Source organism: Enhydra lutris, unplaced genomic scaffold (assembly GCF_002288905.1).
Source record: "Enhydra lutris kenyoni isolate GAN:26980312 unplaced genomic scaffold, ASM228890v2 scaffoldscaffold1, whole genome shotgun sequence".
In the NCBI taxonomy this organism is placed as follows: domain Eukaryota; kingdom Metazoa; phylum Chordata; class Mammalia; order Carnivora; family Mustelidae; genus Enhydra; species Enhydra lutris.
The window spans coordinates 15,019,645-15,038,492 of NW_019154085.1; the positions used below are offsets into that span (position 1 = coordinate 15,019,645).

General features: G+C 39.2%; 1 protein-coding gene across 1 annotated transcript in view; it reads left to right on the forward strand.

Moving 5' to 3' along the window:
* Positions 1–18,848, forward strand: part of LOC111142681 (cytochrome P450 20A1) — a 61,730-nt gene that overhangs the window by 15,496 nt on the left and 27,386 nt on the right. Inside the window, exon 5 of the mRNA XM_022495982.1 lies at positions 15,987–16,154. Coding sequence (XP_022351690.1) covers positions 15,987–16,154 — 168 coding nt within the window. The remainder of the gene's footprint in view (positions 1–15,986; positions 16,155–18,848) is intronic.

An 18,848-nucleotide genomic window follows, 5' to 3' on the forward strand; every position in this document is an offset into this window, starting at 1 on the left:
CTCTCTGTCAAATAAATAAATAAAAAAAATCTTAAAAAAAAAAAAAAGATTTTATTTATTATTTATTTGACAGAGATCACAAGGAGGCAGAGAGGCAGGCAGAGAGAGAGGGGGAAGCAGGCTCCCTGCCAAGCAGAGAGCCCAATGCGGGGCTCCATCTGAGGACCCTGAGATCATGACCTGAGCTGAAGGCAGAGGCTTTAACCCACTGAGCCACCCAGGCGCCCCAAGAGTCTGTTTCTTTGGTGCCTAGTGGCTCACTCAGTTGAATGTCTGCCTTCAGCTCAGGTTGTGGTCCTGGGGTCCTAGGACGAACCCCATGTTGGGCTCCCTGCTCAACCGGGAGCCTGCTTCTCCCTCTCCCTCTGCCACTCCCCCTGCTTGTGCTCTCTCTGTCAAATAAATAAGTAAATAAATAAGTCTGTTTCTTGGTTTACCTCTCTTTTTTCTTCCCCCTTTTTGTCCATTTATTTTGTGTCTTAAGTTCCATATATGAGTTAAATCATGTACTATTTGTTTTTCTCTGATTTATTTTGCTTACCATAATACTCATTTATTTTGCTTACCATAATAGATCCATCCATGTTGTTGCAAATGGCAAGATTTTATTCTTTTTTTTATGGCTAAGTAATACTTCATTGTGTATATATATGGTGTATGTGTATGTCTATACGTACACACACACACACGCACACACACCATCTCATCCATTCATCAACCAGTGGACGCGTGGGCTGTTTCCATAATTTGGCTATTATAAATAATGTTCCTATAAGCATCAGGAATGCATGTATTCCTGTGAATTAGTACTTTTGTATTCTTTGGGTAAATACCTATAGTGTGATTGCTGGATTGTTGGGTACAAAACTTCTATAACTTTAAAGTAATGATATTATGAGGGACAAAACCATTATTTTGACAGTTTTAAAATAAGTGTAAGATGATATAAACATATTTGAAATTTATATTGTTGACAGCCAAGGGCCTATATTCACAATTAAAAGAAACGCTAAATTTCAATTAGAAGTTAGTAAAAAAGATTTTTCTCCCTCATTCAAGTTCATGAACTCCTGCATTCTAGGCATAGACCCTTTGGTATCTGTGGACTTGAGGTTCAAAACCCTTGAAAATAGATATTTTCAAAATGCATTTCTTTTTTTTTTTTTAAATTTTTAAAATTTTTTTAAAAGATTTTATTTATTTGACAGACAGAGATCACAAGTAGGCAGAGAGGCAGGCAGAGAGAGAGGAGGAAGCAGGCTCCCCCGCTGAGCAAAGAGCCTGACACAGGGCTCGGTCCCAGGACCCTGGGATTATGACCTGAGCTGAAGGCAGAGGCTTTAACCCACTGAGCCACTCAGGCGCCCCTCAGAATGCATTTCTTATTTTATTTCTCCCTTGATCAAAAACCTCCACTGGCCTCCCTTTGCTCTTGGAATAAACTCTTGAGTATTTAAAATAGTTTTATTTTATTTATTTATTTTTTTAAAAAAAGATTTTATTCATTCATTTGAATGAATAAAGAGAGACAGAGAGAGCACAAGCAGCAGCAGAAGCAGACTACCTGCTGAACCAGGAGCCCAACACGGACTCAGTCCCAAGATCTGGAGATCATGACCTGAGCCAAAGGCAGACGCTCAACCATCTGAGCCACTCAGGTGCCCCTATTTAATGCAGTTTTAAAGACCATTTATGATTTAGCTTGCCTACTTTTCCAGTCTCATTTCCTATTCTCCTTTGTGCTTGCTTATACTCTAACCACACTGGTTTTCTTTTAGTTCTATTTCTTCTTCTCTCCCATCTCAAGGCCTCTGTATATCCTGTTCCCATTGCTTGGATTGTCAGTTGTAAGCACCCACACCCAGTAAATGCATGTTCATCTTTCAGCTCTTAGTTTGAATGTCACTTCCCCAGGGAAGCTGTCTCTGACCATTCCACTGTCCCTAGGTAGGTCTTCTTTTAGCTGCTGTCATGACAGTCTGTACTTACCCTTCACAACACTTTCCAATTTGTTAATTACATTTTGGGTAATTCTTTGAATGTCTGTGTCCTAAATTGTATGCTCCATGGAGGGAGGGTCTGTTTCAATTATGTCTGTATATCTGGCTCTTGGTGTAGAATAGACCTTCAGTAAAAATGAGTCTAGCTCTTTTTTTTTTTTTTTTTTTTCAAGAAACATTTTTCTCATCTAGCCTGGCTAACTCCTCCTTTATTCCCCAGTATAGTGATGTACCCTTCTCTGCACCTTCTCTAAATTACAGTGACAATCTGTATATACTTATATGACAAAAACTGATTTTCTTATCTCTCTCCCTTCTTCGATTGTGTTTTCCGTCTACTTTTTTCTAATGTGTGTGCTTCACAGGAAGTTATTTATTTTGTCCTATGTTTAATGAAGCTCATTGGAAAGAGCATTATTTTATAGTGTGAAGGTGAAGCTTGGCCAAGAAGCTTTGAATCTTGCTTCTGCCATTTAGTGTCTGCATGATTGTGTGTTACTTAGCTTTTTTGTGAGCTTTCATTTCCTCGTCTTTTTTTTTTTTATTTAAGATTTTATTTATTTGACAGAGAGAGATCACAAGTAGGCAGAGAGAGAGGGGGAAGCAGGCTTCCTGCTGAGCAAAGAGCCCGATTTGGGGCTCGATCCCAGGACCCTGGGATCATGACCTGAGCCGAAGGCAGAGGTTTTAACCCACTGAGCCACCCACGCACCCCCATTTCCTCATCTTCACAACATTTACTACATTACAAATTTGCTGTGGGGATTATGTGAGACAATGATGTAAAATACCTAACAACAGGATTTAGGACACAATAACTTCTCAAGAAATACCTCTCCTTCCCCACACCCCCTCTGAGAAGTGGATTTTCCTGCCATTTGTTTCCTGATCATCCTCCTCCCCCCAATTCTTCTGTTCTCTTAACATTTCTCCTTGCTTTTCCTGCTTCTCTGAAACACTTCCTTTTTAATAAAAGTTTCCTACTTGCATAACACATTCCCTCTTTCATGTGTGAGTTGTTTTTGTTTGTTTTTGTTTTTTTGTTTAGTAAGCTCTATGCCCAATGTGGGGCTTGAACTCAGAACCCCAAGATCAAGTCACATGCTCTGCCAACAGCCAGGTGCCCCTCATGCAGGGTTTTTATAGTTGATGGGCCTATAGCTGTCTCAGAGGGTTACATAGAAGACTTTTCTGACTTTTCTGTTCTGTAGAGTTAAATCCACATTCACTCCCAAGAGCATAAACACACCCCGCTTCTTTTTTTTCCCCCACTTATTCTTGCATTACATAAAATAAATAATTTTTAAAATCATGGGAAATTTAAAGGAACAGTTATAGAATAGTATAATGGCCATCCATATTCTTCCCATCAGATTTTAACAGTTACCAAATTAGACTCAGTCTTACTTTATCTCTGCCCCTACTTACCTCCTTTATCTTCTCTCTAGAGTATTTTATTTTATTTATTTTTTTTTCTCTAGAGTATTTTATTTATTTTTTAAAGATTTTATTTATTTATTTGACACAGAGAGATCACAAGCAGCCAGAGAGGCAGGTAGAGAGAGAGGAGGAAGCAGGCTCCCTGCTGAGCAGAGAGTCCGATGCGGGGCTCTATCCCAGGACCCTGAGATCATGACCTGAGCTGAAGGCAGTGGCTTAACCCACTGAGCCACCCAGGCGCCCCTCTCTAGAGTATTTTAAAGCAAATTCCAGACATCATAGTAATGAGGACATGCTCTTTAAATGGTCTAGCAGTGTAACTTTTTTGAGTTATAGAATGCCTGATAGTTGTTAAGAGGATGTGTTATTGACTCTTAGCCACTTTTTAAAAATAGCATTTGATAAATGCTTAATGCCGTTTTTTCCTTATCAGAGTTCGATTTGAAACTCGTACTTCCTATTCAAGGCTTGAGACTGGCTTGCTGAGTTTACTGGAAGCATTAATTAATACATTGGCTCCTCTCTACAGTTTTCCTCCTAAAAACAAGGCCTTTCACCATGGCTGGATATTGATTAGTCTCTTTCCTTCCAGCTCTTATGTCTACAGGGCCATCAGGAGACTTGTATACCAAATCCCCACCTCATTATTATCATTCCCATTTGGTGTCTCAAGGTTCTGTATTGACTGTGTTCACGTCATGGTCTCTAAACCTCTCGGGCTGACTTCTTGGGTTGTCATGACTCTTATGTCATCCCTCATTGTCCTCCCTGGAAGCAGTTACATTGCCTTTCTCTAAGCATTCGCCAGTCAGAATCTTCCTTTCTGTTCTGTTTAAACACCTAACATTTGTCAGTAAACAACATCTTTTTGTATTTAATTGTATTTACTATCTCCAAGGAGTTTGGCCCATTTCTCTTTGCCTTGTTTTCATTGATAGGGCTACCTTTTTCTTTTTAGTAATATTTACTGTTAAAAGCCTTAATTACTCTTTCTTCTCTGCTTCAAACTAAGTTTTTCTAACTTTTTTTTTTTAAGATTTTATTTTTATTTATTTGACAGATAGAGATCACAAGTAGGCAGAGAGGCAGGCAGAGAGAGAGGAGGAAGCAGGCCCCCTGCTGAGCAGAGGGCCTGATGCGGGGCTCCATCCCAGAACCCTGGGATCATGACCCGAGCCGAAGGCAGAGGCTTCAACCCACTGAGCCACCCAGGCGCCCCAGTTTTTCTAACTTTTTAATCTTCTGTCATAGGCTCCATTTCCCAGGCTTTCACTCCTTTGTGTTGTTGCTCTGTACTCCAGATTTTTCTCCTCTTGTCTAATTAAAGGCGAATCAAGATAGAAAATTATTTCCCAATTTTCATGTTTCTTCCATCACATTTTTAAATTTTGGTCCATCGATTGGGTCCAAATGTAAGAAATGTGTTTCGGGTTCATATTGTCGACCTCACGGTACAAGCCAGTTACTCAGCTTAGGCATTAGTGAGAAGTGCCTCTAAATGCTTAATCGGGAAGAAAGTGATTGAACAGTGCAGCTGTCAGAGCACCATCCTCCTCCCTACCAGAGACTCTGCTACCAGAGTCACCACCCCAGAATAAGTTGTATACTTCATGTTGACATAATAAACCTTTTGCCTTTGTTTTTGTTTTGTTTTGTTTGTTTGTTTGTTTGTTTAGATCCAAGTTCTGTGTTCTGATTCTTCTCTAATCCTCTCAAACCTCATCCTCTGACTTCTGGCTCCTTCCTGTCCTGACCATCTCTGCTCCAAGGCTGTGCATAAAGCTCCACTTTTATTCTGTGAGTGTGACTTCTCTCTTCCCCGTGCTAAAACCCCATATTCTCCTGTTACTTTTGGGGGGAAATTCTGATTTAACAAGTATTTTTGGATTTTAGTATTTAGGACTGTTGTCCAGAATCCTCTTAATTGACAGCTTGTAATAGTTAATAGTGAAAATTACTGAGTTTGTTGGTTTAATTGCTTGTATGAACTCATTTAAGCCTCACAACTTAGAAGTAGGTATTGTTATTTGCCACTTTAAAAAGTGGTTAAATTATTTAGTCCAGGGTCATATAACTAGTAAAGAGTAGGACCAGGATATCATCCCAGTCTGGCACATTGTTTCTCTAGCTTAGTTCTGCGACTCCGGGATGTAACTTTGCTTGGCTAGTTTTTTTCCTTTCTTTTTTCAAAATCTTTTTTAAGCTTGTGGTCACAGTAATACCCTAGTGTAAGTTGGAGTTGAAAATCATTTGCTTCTCAGAAATTCTAATAAGTTTACGATAATTACGTAAAGATTTTTTGTGAAAAGCAAGTTTGTATTCTTTCTGAACAACTGATATATACCCTAAAATCTTATCTGTTGAATTGTAAGTCTGCCTCCAGGTACACTTTTATCTCAAGCCTTATTTCTCTGTAATATAATTAATTTTATGTTAGTTGAAATTGGCTTGGTATTTTAATATGAACATCCTGAAGATGTCTAAATTATATTGTATTCTATGACATGTGATAAGATTAATAGCATACACTTTCCAGTTCTTTATACTTTGTACATCATAGATAGTCTTTACAGCTTATATATCATATAAATATAGTTGGTGAAGGAACCGTCTAGCGTAGACACATTCCTCTCATCCAGCCACTGGGTAGTTTTGTCTTTCATGTAAATGCACATCTGCCACACATGAAAAAATTGGAAGGGATTGTCTAAAAAAAGCAGTCTGTTAGGAATGAAAGGATTTACCATAGAATTAGACATTACTACCAATGATAAGTCAGTATGGAACACTGAACTCTCAAATGAAGCTCATCAGCAGGTAGTTAGAATTTTCATCTACCATAAACTGGTCAGGATTTACAAACTAAAAAAGATTCTCGCAATCCTCTAGCAGATGTAGTAGGTATATGTGCCTAGAGAAAAATCCTGCCTGAGACTTTTATATTTTCATTGTTTTGTAGAGGACTGTGCAAAACAAGTAGATGTAGCCATGGGCAAATCACTATGCAGTTATGTGACGCAAGTGACGGTACTGGTAACAAAATTTTTATGGCCAAAAAAAAAAGGGAAAAAGAAAAAAAGACTTTACCAGCACTTAATCTGTTAGTTACATAATCATCAGTGATCTGTAGGGAAATAGTCATAGTTCAAATCTCTGGTAAGTAACCCGTTGTCTTAATAGGCTAGAGGATACCATTTGGGTCCCAAATTTGGTGTTCAGAAATACCATCTACAGCTTTTTTTCCTGTAATGTGTAGTGTCTCTTATAAGAAGGCTCACCAAAAAACTGTTTGACTACCTATCACTCAAAACTGAGGAAAGATACACCCTGGATTTCATTTAAAAACCAGCTATGTACAGAAGATTTTACACACTATTAAGAAATATAGGGGTGCCTGGGTGGCTCAGTGGGTTAAGCCTCTGCCTTCAGCTAAGGTCATGGTCTCAGGGTTCTGGGATCGAGCCCCGCATAGGGCTCTCTGCTCAGCGGGGAGCCTGCTTTCCCTTCTCTCTCTGCCTGCCTCTCTGCCTACTTGTGATCTCTGTCTGTCAAATAGATAAATAAAATCTTTAAAAGAAAAAGAAATATAAGCTCCAAAAGAAAAATGGTTAAAGAAGTGAACATGCAGTTCATTCAAGAAAACATGTAAATGGCCTTTATGGTTACTGCTTTTTGTGTCCTGTGTAAGATATGTTCTTTTATCCTAATTGTCATGAAGATAGTCATTGAAGTTTTGTTTTGAGACTTGTTCTGAGATGTGTTCTGAGAATCATCTTTCTTCTATTGTACTGTAATGTTACCTTTATCGTAAACTAGGTGATTGTGTACATCACTTGATTTATGTGAAGTTATCTTCACGTGTAATGGAAACTTCCAATCCATGAATGTGGAAGAGTACCCTTCCACTTACTTTGGTCTTTCGTTTTTCTTAATAATTTTTTTTTTCTTTTCGGTGTATAGGTCTTGTACCTCTTTATGAAATTTACTTCTAGATACTTAGTGGGGTTTTGATGCCATCATGAATGGTAATGTTTTTAAATTTCGTTTTTTGTTTTTGCTGATGAATATAATTGATTTTTGCATATTGACCTGTTAGTCATTCACCTTGCTAAATTTTTTTATTAACTCTTATGGTTTAGCCTAGTGTCTGAGATTAATGAACAATTTTATTTCTTTTCCAATTCTAATGCCTTTTCTTTCTTTTCTTGTTTTATTGCCAGACATTCTGTGACATTTTTGATGTCTTTAGGCTCTGGAATACCTTCCCCAAGAAAAGCTTGGTTAGTGTTTCTAGAGGTCTTTATCATAGTGGGTCCAATTAGAAGAGAGAAAGCACACAATTACTTAAACAGGGAACGTTCAGTATAAAGAATTATTAAGTACAACAGGGGCTTGGAGTAGTGAGAGGTTGGCTGGTCAGAAGTGACGAGAACTCTAAAGGAAATGGGAATAGCAGGTAGCAGGAGCAGTCATTGATTCTAGGGCTGAGAGGGCCCACAAGAGATCCCATGTGCCCAGGACTGAGCTCCAGACTGTTGGAGAGGGCAAAGCTGTGGATGGCAACTCTTGAAATCAGATTCTTTATCATCCTCAGAGTTTGCTCTTGGTGTTTGTTGTGGGATGTTGCTGCTTGCTTATTGAGTGTCTTTCCTGAACTGTTTTTGTAAGGTCTGTATTCTTCTCATGTGTGGCCACTGAAGTGTCTGTTCGGTTAGCCTCATGGTCTGCTGGCGTTTTGACAGATTTAACCTTAAACACTTGACAAAATAAAAGTAAAAAAAAAATTCTCTTCTCTTCTACTATTTGTAGTTTGGCTTTGCCTTTGGGCCTTCCTTTAACACTTATCTGGGCCTTTTATAAATCTGCTTTTTACTTCCTACTTGTATGGAGCCGGAGGACCCGTCCTATGTGAAAGTTTAGTCTTCTCAGGCCTTCTTCAAGCATGTGTCCTGCTGGTATGTGTCTGGCTTTCTTTTTTTTTTTCTTTTTTTAAAGATTTTTATTTATTTATTTGACAGACAGAGATCACAAGTAGGCAGAGAGGCAGGCAGAGAGAGAGGAGGAAGCAGGCTCCCTGCTGATCAGAGCCTGATGTGGGGCTCGATCCCAGAACTCTGGGATCATGACCCGAGCCGAAGGCAGAGGCTTTAACCCACTGAGCCACCCAGGCGCCCCTGTGTCTGGCTTTCTTAATCCCCTGGTATAGACAGAAACTTTCAAAAGATTCCCACATTTATCTCTTGTCCTAACCGCTTCCTTTCCAGGCTTCTTGGTCTGTTTATTGCTTGTTCCAAGTGTTGTTTCTTGCCCCAGCTGCTGTGCCCAGTACCTGTGCCTTTAAATGTTTTCGGCAGAAGCCACCTAAGAACGTGTCCTTGGGAATACTCCAGGAATATTGGGTTGTCCAAAACAAAGGGAGGTCTTTGCACCAGTACTTGACAGGAGCTGCCAGGCAGGTTGAGACTCATAACTACAATTCTTGGAGAAAAATGTCTTTATTTCTTCCTAGCGCTCTGCACCAGGGATATGGACTGCTGTTCTCACAGCTGCTGCCTATCTGGGGTTTGGGGCTGTAGGCAAGTTGTTTAAAATGCCACAGAACTTACTTACCAGATACCACAAAGTCACAGCTTCTTTCTTCACTAAGCTCTACCCTGGCTGTTGTAAGTTTTTTACTGCATTATAGAGTTATTTTGGAAGCTGATTGTGATAGTTTTAGCCAGCTCAATATTTGCTTTTGGGGAAGAGAGAATCTTGGGATTCTCTACTCCATTTTCAGTGACGATTTTGGTGACTAGCGGTGATTACACTTTTAATAACACTCCAAAGATGTCAGGTCTCTGTGGTATCTACAATGCTGTTGGCTTTTGGCCACCGTGCTACCACTGAGCTGGGGAGAGAAGAAAGCTAGAAATAACCTTGAGTTAAAACATCAGACTCCACTGTTTTACCGAGGTGCAGTTTCTGTTGAATAGATACTTCTCAGTGGGCACTGGGTTTTTGTTAACTGCCAACATGCTGCAACATGGGGAGGAAAGATCCTGGAACGCTATTTTCTGTCCCGCCCTCAGCACTGACCAACTTCAGGGAGCAAAACAGCGCCACCCAGTGGAGACCAGAGTTTCTACAACAAGCCCTGCGCCCCTGTGCCCTGCATCTCCACTAGGGCAAGCGCACCTGAGAAGGAAGCGCAGCAGGCCCCACTCCCAGGAGACCATCACAAACCCCTTGCATGCACCAAATCTACTGATCATAGAGTGCCACAAAACTTCAGTTCTTGAGAAAATAGGATCTAGCTTTTTTTTTTTTACCTCTTTTTTTTTTTTAAAGGTTTATTTATTTTTGAGAGAGAGCAGAGGGAGGGGAAAAAGGAGAGGGAGAATCTCAAGCAGACTTCCCGCTGAGTGCGGAGCCCAACACAAGGCTCAGCCTCATGACCCTGAGATCATGACCTGAGCCTAAATCAAGAGTTGGATGCTTAACCTACTGAGCCACCCCGGTGCCCCTTGGACTTATTAATATAGCCATTACTCTCAGGAGCAGAAATGCAGTAGGCTTTCATAACTACCACACACACACAAAAGCAGGTACAAAATGATAAGACAGAGGAATTGACCTCAAAAGAAAGAACGGGAAGAATTTATGGCCAAGTATTTATCACAAATACATACAAGTAAGATGTTTGAACCAGAATTTAAAATGATAATCATAGGGCGCCTGGGTGGCTCAGTGGGTTAAGCCGCTGCCTTCGGCTCGGGTCATGATCTCAGGGTCCTGGGATCGAGTCCCACATCGGGCTCTCTGCTCAGCGGGAAGCCTGCTTCCTTCTCTCTCTCTCTCTCTGCCTGCCTCTCCATCTACTTGTGATCTCTCTCTGTCAGATAAATAAATAAAATCTTTAAAAAAAAATTTAAAATGATAATCATAAAGATAAGCTGGGCTTGAGAAAAGCACATAATATACTAGAAAATCCCTTACTGCAGAGATAAAAGAGCTAAAAACTACTCAGGCCAAAATAAAAAATGCTGTAATGGAGATACAAAACCGACTGAATGCAGTGACAACAAGGATGAATGAGACAGAGGAATGAGTCAGGGATATAGAAGATAAAATTATGGAAAACAACAAAGCTGAAAAAAAGACGGTAAGAAAGGTTTTGGATCATGACTGTAGACTTAGGGAACTCACGAACTCCTTAAAGTGTAATAACATTTGTATCATAGGAGTCCCAGGAGAAAGAAAAAGAAGCAGAAGGTTTATTTGAGCAAAGTATAGCTGAAAGCTTTCCTAATCTAGGGAACGAAACAGACATTGAAATCTAAGAAGCATAGAAAACTCCCACTAAGTTCAACAAAAGCCAGCCATCACCAAGACATATCATAGTGAAATTCATAAAATACACAGACAAAGGAAAGAATCCTGAAAGCAACAAGGGGAAAAGAGTGCTTAACCTCCAAGGAAGGACAGATCAGATCACAGCAGATCTCTCCACAGCAACTTGGCAGGCCAGATGAAAGTGGCATGATATATTTAACATGCTGGATGGGAAAAATATGCAGCCAAGACTACTTTATCCAGCAAGGCTGTCATTCAGAAGAGAAGGAGAGAGAACAAGTTTCCCAGAGAAACAAAAACTAAATGAGATTGTGACCACCAAACCAGTTCTGCAAGAAATATTAAAAGGGACTCCTTGTGGGGGGGGGGGGGGTGGAGACCAAAAGCAACAAAGACTAGAAAGTAAGAGGGAATATCACCACAAACACCAATTTTATAGGTAACACAGTGGGACTAAATTCATCTTTCAGTAATCACTCTTAAGGTAAAAATAATGCTCCAATCAAAAGACATAAGGTATCAGAATTGATTAAAAAAAGAAAGACCCATCTATATATGCTGCCTCTAAGAGACTCATTTTAGACCTAAGACATCTGCAGATTCAAAGTAAGGAGATAGAGAACCATCTATCATGCTAGTGGTTGCTGAAAGAAAGCCAGAGTGGTCATATTTATGCAGAAAAAGTAGATTTTATTTATTTTTATTTATTTTTTTTTAGATTTTATTTATTTACCTGACAGAGATCACAGGCAGGCAGAGAGAGGGGGGGAAGCAGGCTCCCTGCTGAGCAGAGAGCCCGATGTAGGGCTCGATCCCAGGACCGTGAGATGATGACCTGAGCCGAAGGCAGAGGCTTAACCCACTGAGCCACCCAGGCGCCCCGACAAACTAGATTTTAGACCAAAGACTGTAACAAGAGATGAAGAAGGGCATTCTATCATAATTAAGGGGCCTTGCAATGAGGAAGATCTAACAATTGTAAATACTTAAGTCCCCAACTTGGGAGCACCCATATATATAAATTAATTACAAACATAAATTCATTGATGGGTGGCCTGGATGACTCAGTCAGTTAAGCGTCTGCCTTCAGCTTAGGTTATGATCCCAGGGTCCTGGGATCAAACCCCACATCAGACTCCCTGCTCAGTGAGGAGCCTGTTTCTCCCTCTTCCTCTGTCTGCTCCCCCTGCTTGTGATCTCTCTCTCTCTCTGTCAAATAAATAAAATCTTAAAAAAAAAAAATAAGAAACTTACTGATAATACAATAATAGAAGGAGACTTTAACACCCCACTTACAGCAATGGACAGATCATCTAAGTAGAAAATCAACAAGGGAAAATGCCTTTGAATGATGCATGGGACCAGATGGACTTGACATATATTCAGAACATTTCATCCTAAAGTAGTGGAGTATGCATTCTTTTCATACTCACATGGAACGTTCTCCAGAATAGAACCACATACTGGGTCACAAATCAGCCCTGAAGAAATACAGAAAGATTGAGATCATACCATGCATATTTTCAGACCACAGTGCTATGAAGCTTGAAGTCAACCACAAGAAAAAATTGAGAAAGACCACACATACATGGAGATTAAAGAACATCCTAGTAAAGAATGAATGGGTTAATTAGAAATTGAAGAAGAAATAGAAAAATACATGGAAGCAAATGAAAATGAAAACAGAACAGTCTGAAACCTTTGGGATACTGTAAAGGCAGTCCTAAGAGAGAAGTATATTGCAATACAGAACCAGCTTGCATTCCCACCAACGGTGTAAGAGGGTTCCCCTTTCTCCGCATCCTCGCCAGCATCTGAAGAGACTTTTTTTTTTTTTTAAGATTCATTTATTTATTTGAGAGAGAGCATGAGTGGGGGGAGGGGGCAGCAGGAGAAGGGGAGGGAGAGAAGCAGACCCTCCACTGAGAGTGGAACCTACCTTGGATGGATCTCACAACCCTGAGGTTATGACCGGAGCCAAAATCAAGAGTCAGATGCTTAACCAATGGAGCCACTCAGGCACCCTAAGAGACTTAACAATACAGAACAAACTGAGGGTTGATGGAGGGAGGTGGGTGGGGGATGGGCTAAATAGGTGATTGCTACTAAGGCTGGTACTTGTGATAAGCACTGGGTATTACATGTAAGTGAAATCATTAAATTCTGCTCCTGAAACCAATATTACACTAATGTTAACTAACTAGAATTTAAATAGAGTTTCAGAAGAAAAAGAGAATAGTAATAGAAAGCATAAACATAATAAATTTTCAAAGTGGTGATAGTGGCATATGTGTAGTCAACAAAATAATGTTCAGAAAGAATTCTAAGGTCATATGGGAATCTGTATAATGAATGGCATTTCAAATCAGTGGAAAAAGACATGTACTTAATAGTGAGACAACAATGTTAGCATTTTGAAAATTAAGTGAACAAATAAATCAAAGGAATGCACACTTTATACCAAAGTAAATTCTCCTTTATTTATTTATTTATTAAAGATTTCTTATTTATTTGTTTGACAGGGAGAGCACAAGTAGGTAGACAGGCAGAGGGAAGGGAGAAGCGGAGAGCCCGCTCTCCGCCGAGCAGGGAGCCCAATGCGGGGCTCGATCCCAGGACCCTGGGATCATGACCCAAGCCTAAGGCAGCCGCTTAACCAACTGAGCCACCCAGGCACCCCAAATTATCCTTTAAATGTAAGGATCTAGGTAAAGGCCCGGCATTGACACGTGCTACCTGGAATAAATTCAAACATATGGTTCAACACTAATAGCATAAATTATGAGGATGTAGCTTTGACACACGGTGTTTGGCCTGACAACTTACTTAAAACGGATTAGATATTCAGGAGTAGACCGAGTGTTGAAGAGGGTAAGATCTGGCACTTCAGTGTCTGAGTGCGTGAACACTGAACACTCTGTTGGGTTTCCCAGCTTTATGCTGGCATCTGAGATGGTTGCAAGTTACATACTTTTCCTAGAGCTTTGAGGTAAAATCCCATTAGGTAAAATCCCATATTAAGGAAAATAATGTTTTTTGAGGCAAAAGAACTTTGATGTTTAAAGTAAATCTTAAGGATTTATTTTATATCCATTAATATGTTTTATTTTTCTACAAGAATGCTTTTTAACCCTCAGTATTTACCTTCCACATTTGGAACTTCTGTGATTATCTCTAGTCAAACTTAAATTGGCTCTTCTCATTGCCAAGAAATAGCCTCACTTTAATGGTTTGTTTCCAAAATCCCTTTTCACCTTTTAGTATGAAGTTATGTGAACTTCAGTAATAACTATAGAATTCCTAAAATTTGGGGCGCCTGGGTGGCTCAGTGGGTTAAAGCCTCTGCCTTCGGCTCAGGTCATGATCCCAGGGTCCTGGGATCGAGCCCCACATCGGGCTCTCTGCTTAGCGGGGAGCCTGCTTCCTCCTCTCTCTCTCTCTGCCTGCCTCTCTGCCTACCTGTGATCTCTGTCTGTCAAATAAATAAAATCTTTAAAAAAAAAAAAGAATTCCTAAAATTTCTTTCTTTCTTTTAAGATTTTAATTAATTATTTGGTAGGGAGAGAACACAAGTGGAAATGAGAGAGGGAGAACAGGCTTCTTATGGAGCCTGGAGCCTGAAGTGGTTCTGGATCCCAGGGCCCTGGGATCATGACCCGAGTTGAAGGCAGACACTTAATGACTGAGCCACCCAGGTGCCCCGTAACTATAGAATTCTAAGTTTTTAAAGTATCTGGGATTATTTTGTTCATAACATGAAAGTAATTTTAAAATTATGTAAGTAAATTCTGTTTTGATCATTATCTTCCTGTTTTCTTCATCTTTCACCCATCTCAAAGAGTTCTTTTAAAGTATAGTAACTGGTACGGGGTGCTTGCATGGCTCAGTCCGTTAAGCGACTGCCTTTGGCTCAGGTCATGATCCCAGGGTCCTGGGATCGAGCCCCTCATTGGGCTCATTGCTCAGCAGGGAGCCTGCTGTGATTGTGCTCGCTCTCCCTCTGTGTCAAATGAATAAATAAAATCTTAAAAAAAAAAAAAAGTGTATTAACTGGTTCAACTCCTTAATCTTGATACTATGGAATCATTAAAGCTTCCCTTTCTCCGAAAAGAAGGTATTATATTCTAGATACATAATTTAAGTTGGTATAAACCTACGTGGTGAGATTCTTTTCATCCTATTCTCTTTCTCACAACACTTAATTTTAATCCTTTATACTGTGACAAAACTTTCATGGTTTTGATATGAAAAGGAACTTAAATAAGTATATTATCTCAAAAAACCTTTCCTCCCTTGTGTGTCATGGGTATAATTATCTATCACAGCAGCCACAAGAAGCAGATGTCATCTGCTTTTACCTGTTGAGACACCTGAACCTTGGAAGAGTCAAACAAATGGCTCAAAGTCACATTGCTTTGGAGTGACAGAGCTAGAAGGAAAAGCAAGGTTTTTCTGACTCCATAGCTTTTGATCTCTTTACTACTCACCGGTTTTATTCCGTAAGGGATTTAAAAATATTTGTTGAATGAAGGAATGACAAAGAGACTGAGAAGTTTCTGTCACTGATGCATGTGTAAGGTTTTACATCTTAATATGTTTATTGCTTACTTACATCACAGGCACTGTGATGAAACTTTATTTTTTTAATTTCTTTTTAAAATTTTAGAACCTTTATTTATTTTTATTTTTTTTAAGATTTTATTTATTTGACAGAGAGAGAGATCACAAGTAGGCGGAGAAACAGGCAGAGAGAGGAGGCAGCAGGCTTCCTGCTGAGGAGAGAGCCCAGATGCGGGGCTCCATCCCAGGAGCCTGGGATCATGACCTGAGTCCAAGGCAGAGGCTTTAACCCACTGAGCCACCCAGGCGCCCCGAACCTTTATTATTTTTAAATAGAGACTAAGATTTTAGTCTCTTAATTTCTTTTGGGTTTAACGTTTTTCCAGCTCTTGAACTTTTAATTTATATTTTCTGTTTTTACTATTGTGGTGGTTCTGTTTTGTTTAGCAAATCAACCCTTTGACAGAATCTGAACCTGAACCATTGAGGGTATAATTGTAGGTGAAACCAGTGTTAGCTTGGCAAATCAAGTAAACACCTGAATGTTTACTTTGATTAGAGTTCATCTGTGAAATTAACCTACTTGCTGAGTTTTTCTAAGATTTAAAAAGAGGAAATAATAAATCATTGTGCTATTCGGTTCTCTTTCAGCTTTCAGAAGAATTGTTAGATAAATGGCTCTCATACCCAGAGGCCCAGCATGTACCCCTCTGCCAACATATGCTTGGTTTTGCTATGAAGTCTGTTACACAAATGGTATTGGGTAGTACATTTGAAGATGACCAGGAAGTCATTCACTTCCAGAAGAATCATGGCACAGTAAGTGTTGGGACAAATTTAAAATTATTCTTTAATCAAATTGGATAGTTTAATAATGTAGACTTTGCCTCTCAAGAAGAAGGTTTAAGATCCTGTAGTGTAGAATTTCCTTGTTTTGGGCTAAAATAGCAATGCAAGCAAAGATAATTGTATTTCTAAAAAAATGTAAGAATTACTTTTTTTAACCAATTTTTGAAATTTAAAAAGTGGATGGCCAAAGAAATTTCCTTTTATTTTTATTTTTTAATATATTTATTTTTTAAAATTTATTTGACAGAGATCACAAGTAGGCAGAGAGGCAGGCAGAGAGAGAGAGGAGGAAGCAGGTTTCCTGCTGAGCAGAGAGCCCGATGTGGGGCTTGATCCCAGACCTGAGCCGAAGGCAGAGGCACCTGACCCACCCAGGCGCCCCCAAAGAAATTTCCTTTTAATACTTACCAAATATGTTATAAAATAACACTAGATTCTAGAATAAAGAGAAAAACTTTAATAGAACTAGACTGTGTCCCATATAGAAAGAAATTAATGCCAATGGAACATTAAAATGTTAATGAAATGAATATGAAGAAAGGCTAATTCAGTCTAAAATTGATCTACTTTTTTTTCTAGATTCGTATGTGGAATTTATTTTATTAGTCTCTGTTTTTACCAGTCTTGGTATTAATTTACTTAATCCCAATATTAAATGAGTTTATTTGGTTCAAATTGTACTTAGGTCATTTTGCGTCTCTGAGAAATTATTCCTTATTTTATTCAGATGTATAAAAACATTTTGGTTAAATAATCAGGATAATGTGTTTAGAGCAAAAATCACTAGAAACTGTGGCTTACCACCTTGTTAATGTATAATATACTTTTTCCCCATTAAAATGGTTTAATTAGTGCCTGGGTGGCTCAGTTGTTAAATATCTGCCTTTGGCTCAGGTCATGATCCCAGGATGGAGCTCCCTGCCCAGCGGGAAGCCTGCTTCTCCCTCTCCCACACCTTCTGTTTGTGTTCCTTCTCTCGCTCTCTGTCAAGTAAATAAACAAAATCTTTAAAAAAAAAAAAAAGATTTAATTAGGAGCACCTGGGTGCCTCAGTCGGTTAAGTGTCTGCCTTCCACTCAGCTCATGATCTCAGAGTCCTGGCACTGAGCCCCGAGTTGGAGTCCTGGGACTGAACCCTGCCTTGGGCTCCCTGCTCAGTGGGGAGGGAGTTTGCTTGTCCCTCTGCCTCTGCCTTCCCCACTGCTCGTGCTTTCTCTCTTAAATAAATAAATAAATAAATAAAATATTTTTCAAAAGATAAAATAAAATGGTTTAATTACATATATCTGATGATGGAAAAAATACATGTTTCTTATCAACATATTCAGAAGTATAAAAATAAAGGTGCAAAAAATCACTCTAAATTCCATTTTCTAGAGTAAACTAGTCTGTGTACTCAGGCAAATAAATTGGTTAAGGATTTCCTAAAATGTCTTCATATTTTAATGAAGAATCAATTTTTGACTCCATTATTACTGATTTTTTTTTTCATGTTGACAAGATAACATTTTTTAAAAGTGACATCCACTGTTATTTCCAGGATGACCTATTGTGTATGTTTTTATGCTGGTATTTTCTTTCTCTTCATCTTTCATTCTTTCCTTAGAACTTCAAAATAGAAATAATTTCAAACTTAGAGAAAAGTTACAACTAGGATAAGGAGCTCCCATATATCTTTTAACCCAGGTTTATCTGTTGTATACATTTTGCTCCATTTGTTTTTGTCATTCATTATCTACCTCTTTGTTTATCTGTCTTTTCATTGCTTCCACCCTTACCTGAACCATTTGAGAGAAAAGTAGACATTTTGCCTTTTCCCACCTAAATACTTCGGTTTGCATTTCCTAAAAACAAGGGTATTCTCTTATATAGTGACAACACAGTTTTCAAATTTGGGAACTTGAACATTCATACAATATTGTTACCCACAGCCCATATTCAAATTTCTTTATGTTCAATGGTTAGACCTCTTTAATGTGAAACAGTTCCTTGGTTTTTCTTTGTTTTTTGGCCTTGATATATTTTTTAAAAATACAGGCCAGTTATTTTGTGCAGTGTCTCTCAATTTGGGGTTTGAGTAGATTCAAATTATATACTTTGGGAATCTGGTATTCTCTTAATATTAGAAGTTGTCAAAGGAAAGTCTTCAGACAATAAACATGACTTAAATTCCTTCTTCAAATTATGTTTTAATATCTGAACCACCACAGTGTTGCTGTTGTCCTATCATGCCACCAGGAATAATAACCAATTTATGCATGCTACTGCTTGGTTCTCAACAGAGAGATGCCATCACGTGTCGGATGTATAGTGATTTCATAGGTGTCAAACTGGAAACTGTATTCCTCACATTAGTTGCATACCGTGTTTCTGAAGTGCCCTCCAAAAATACTGTCCCAGTTATTTTTCCCACCAACATTAGTGTGCTCTTTCCCTGACATTTAGAGTTATTGGTCCTTTAAATATTTGCCTGTATAGGGGCGCCTGGGGGGCTCAGTCGTTAAGGGTCTGCCTTCTGCACAGGTCATGGTCCTGGGGTCCTGGGATTGAGTTCCATGTCAGGCTCCTTATTCAGTGGGAAGCCTACTTCTCCCCTCTCCCACTCCCCCTGCTTGTGTTCCCTCTCTTGCTGTTTCTCTCTCACACATAAATAAAATCCTTACC